The sequence below is a fragment of the Otolemur garnettii genome, unplaced genomic scaffold (genome assembly GCF_000181295.1).
Source record: "Otolemur garnettii isolate 467f Iridium unplaced genomic scaffold, OtoGar3 scaffold00133, whole genome shotgun sequence".
Classification (NCBI taxonomy): Eukaryota; Metazoa; Chordata; class Mammalia; order Primates; family Galagidae; genus Otolemur; species Otolemur garnettii.
The window spans coordinates 2,369,363-2,372,222 of record NW_003852528.1 but is presented as its reverse complement, the minus strand read 5'-3'; the positions used below and the strand labels follow the sequence as shown (position 1 = coordinate 2,372,222).

Genomic DNA, 2,860 nt, shown 5'->3' with positions numbered 1-2,860 from the left:
AAAAAAATCTGATCACAATTAGCTAAACTGATTTCATGACTGATCAACTGGTTCCTACCTATTTAATCATTCTAAGATAATGCAAATACAGTTTATAATTTGGTACTATAGTTAGATGGGAATATGCATAGTTAAAGAGATAGAGACTTTATGAAAAACAAATTTAGAGGGTAAAGAGGAAAAGGAAGGAGGAAAACAATGAGTTCAATTTCAGAGAAGTGAACTTTGAGGTCAGTGCTAAAATACTCAGTAAGTGTCTACTAAGTTGTTACAAGTATGGGATTTGAATAAGAGACTTGCTTAGGAGGTCATTATACATTCCGGACACTAATTCTGATTTTTCAAAATTTATAATATAAATGAATTTTCCTAGTTCATTATTGCTTTTAATTTTTTGAGATAGGATCTTGCTATGTTGCCCAGGCTGTACTTGAACTCCTGGGCTTAAGTAATCTCGCCTCAAGCCAGAGCAATAGGCAGGTGCTATGGTACAAAGTTTAAACCTTTTATAGCTCCTTGTTATACCATAGTCCTTGTTATTTAGTTAAATGAATTGGTGTTTAATGATTTCCAGAATTTGTGTCCTTGGCCTTCTGCACTAAATAATTATAAACATATTCCCTTATAATTTATTCTAATTTAGTGTGCCCCTGTATGTTTAACACTTAAGACTTTCTGCATTATGTAGAATTTATTTTTCTCTCTGCATATGATAGAAATCTAACTTAATTTCCTTCCAAACTGAATGGTCTATTGTCCTATTTGCTAAGTAATACATTGTTTTCTTTCTAAGCATCTTTATCATATTCCAACTCCTGTTTCTGTTTCAGAACATTCTAATGATTTTTTTTGAGACAGAGTCTCAAGCTGTAACCCCGAGTAGAGTGCCATGGTGTCACAGCTCACAGCAACCTCAAACTCTTGGGCTTAAGCGATCCTCTTGCCTCGGCCTCCCAAGCAGCTGGGACAACAGGTGCCCACCATTTTTTGGTTATAGTTGTCATTGTTGTTTGGTGGGCTCAGGCTGGATTCAAACCTGCCAGCTCTGGTGTATGTGGCAGGTGCCTTACTCACTTGAGCTACAGGCGCCGAGCCTGTTTCATAACTTCCTAATAGTCTATTTGTATTTATTCTGTTTCATTAACCTACTTTTTGTGTTAGCAATATTATACTGCTTTAATAATTATAGCATCATAGGCTATTTTTATATCTGGTAGGTTAAGCTTCTTCCTTTTTTTTTTTTTTTTAAAAAAAAGTCTCACTTTGTCACCCTTTGTAGAATGCTGTGGCGTCATAGCTCACAACAGTCTCAAACTCTTAGGTTCAAGTGATCGTCTTGCCTCAGCCTCCAAGTAGCTGGAACTACAGGCGCCCACCACAATGCCTGGCTATTTTTTAGAGATGGGGTCTTGCTCTGGCTTAGGTTAGTCTCGAACCTGTGAGCTTGGGCAATCCACCCACCTTGCTGGGATTACAGGCATGAGCCAAAGTGCCTGGCTGCTTCTTCCTTTTTTGTTTTATTTATTTTACATTCTCTCCCACAAATTAATTTTTTTAAGTTCATTTTTTGAGGGAACATTTTGAATTGGATGAAAAATTCTACTGGTATTTACTGGGAAAGAGAGAGTACTATTACTATGTCTAGTCTCCAGCAGCCTTTCGTTAATTTCCAACATTTAATGTATTAATAGGAAGCACACTGTTTGTTCCATTAACAATTAGGACTGATTATCAATGTATTAATCGGAAGCACACTGTTTGTTCCATTAAGGATTAGGACTGATTATCTTCATTATGTAATACAGTCACTATGTAAGCAAATAATGCTTTATCACTTTTAAATGACCCCCTTTATCTTCTTATAATGCCTTTTGCATCAATTATACTCTATTAACATCATCTTAGATTTTAAAGGTCATTTATTTCTTGTCTACCCTTTTATTTTAAACCTTTTCTGTTTTAAATGTGTCCCATGAACAATGGAGGATGTAACTTTTATTTTAATCTAGAATATCTCTTAATAGTTTAAACCAAAAGCCAGGCATGGTCCTAACTAATTGAGATACTGAGGTGGGAGGATTCCGTGAGTTGCAATGAGCTATGATTGTGCCACTCCAGCCTGGTCAATAAAGTCTCCAAAAACCAAAAAGGAAACAAAAATCTCCTGCAGTTAAAGGCACATTCATGGGCACATAAAGTTTAGTCACTTGCTTTTTATGTTTTTAGTATTTATTATTTTCTACCATTACCAAAGAAAAAGAAATTTCAGATTTATGGGAAGAAAAAAACACATAACTTGTTAGACTGCAGAATTCAACCTAGTTACTTTCCACTTATTATCCTGAGTGCAACTATACTGGTCAGCAGTTCTGAAAAGCCTGGCTGGACAGAAACCCTTCTTTTTGCTCCCCTTCCCCTTCCCTCAATCTTCCATTTCCCTGAAAGGTCTTTCCTAGACTTATCCACCAAAATCACCTGAGTAAATCTGTCAAGTTAAAAACACAATCTTACCACCTCATAAAAGAAAGGCTTAACGAGTAGCAACACAGAAGGAGGAATTGTTTGGCACAATTACATTTATCACCCCTCTCCACCCAGAATAAAGGCAACTGGCCTGAACCCTCACCTTTATGGAGGCTCCCTCCATTATTGTAGTAGCCTTTACCACAAGCTGTCTCCACCACTGCAGTGGCCTGCATCACATAAGGATATACAGTCTAGAAAAGGTATAAAATTGACTGATTATTATACTCAACATTTTAAAAAAACTGTTAGTAATATAAGAATTGAATAGAACAGCAGTTATAGTCAAAGATTCTAGTACCAGAAGGCTAGTAAGTAATAAAACTGGTAAAACATA

General features: G+C 36.2%; 1 protein-coding gene across 1 annotated transcript in view; it reads right to left on the bottom strand.

Moving 5' to 3' along the window:
• The window catches only part of RBM44 (RNA binding motif protein 44), a 21,210-nt gene extending 18,511 nt beyond the window's left edge, over nucleotides 1–2,699 (bottom strand). The window contains exon 1 of the mRNA XM_003798234.2: nucleotides 2,627–2,699. Within this exon, the coding sequence (XP_003798282.1) occupies nucleotides 2,627–2,699 (73 nt within the window). The remainder of the gene's footprint in view (nucleotides 1–2,626) is intronic.
• Between the last annotated feature and the right edge of the window lie 161 nt (nucleotides 2,700–2,860).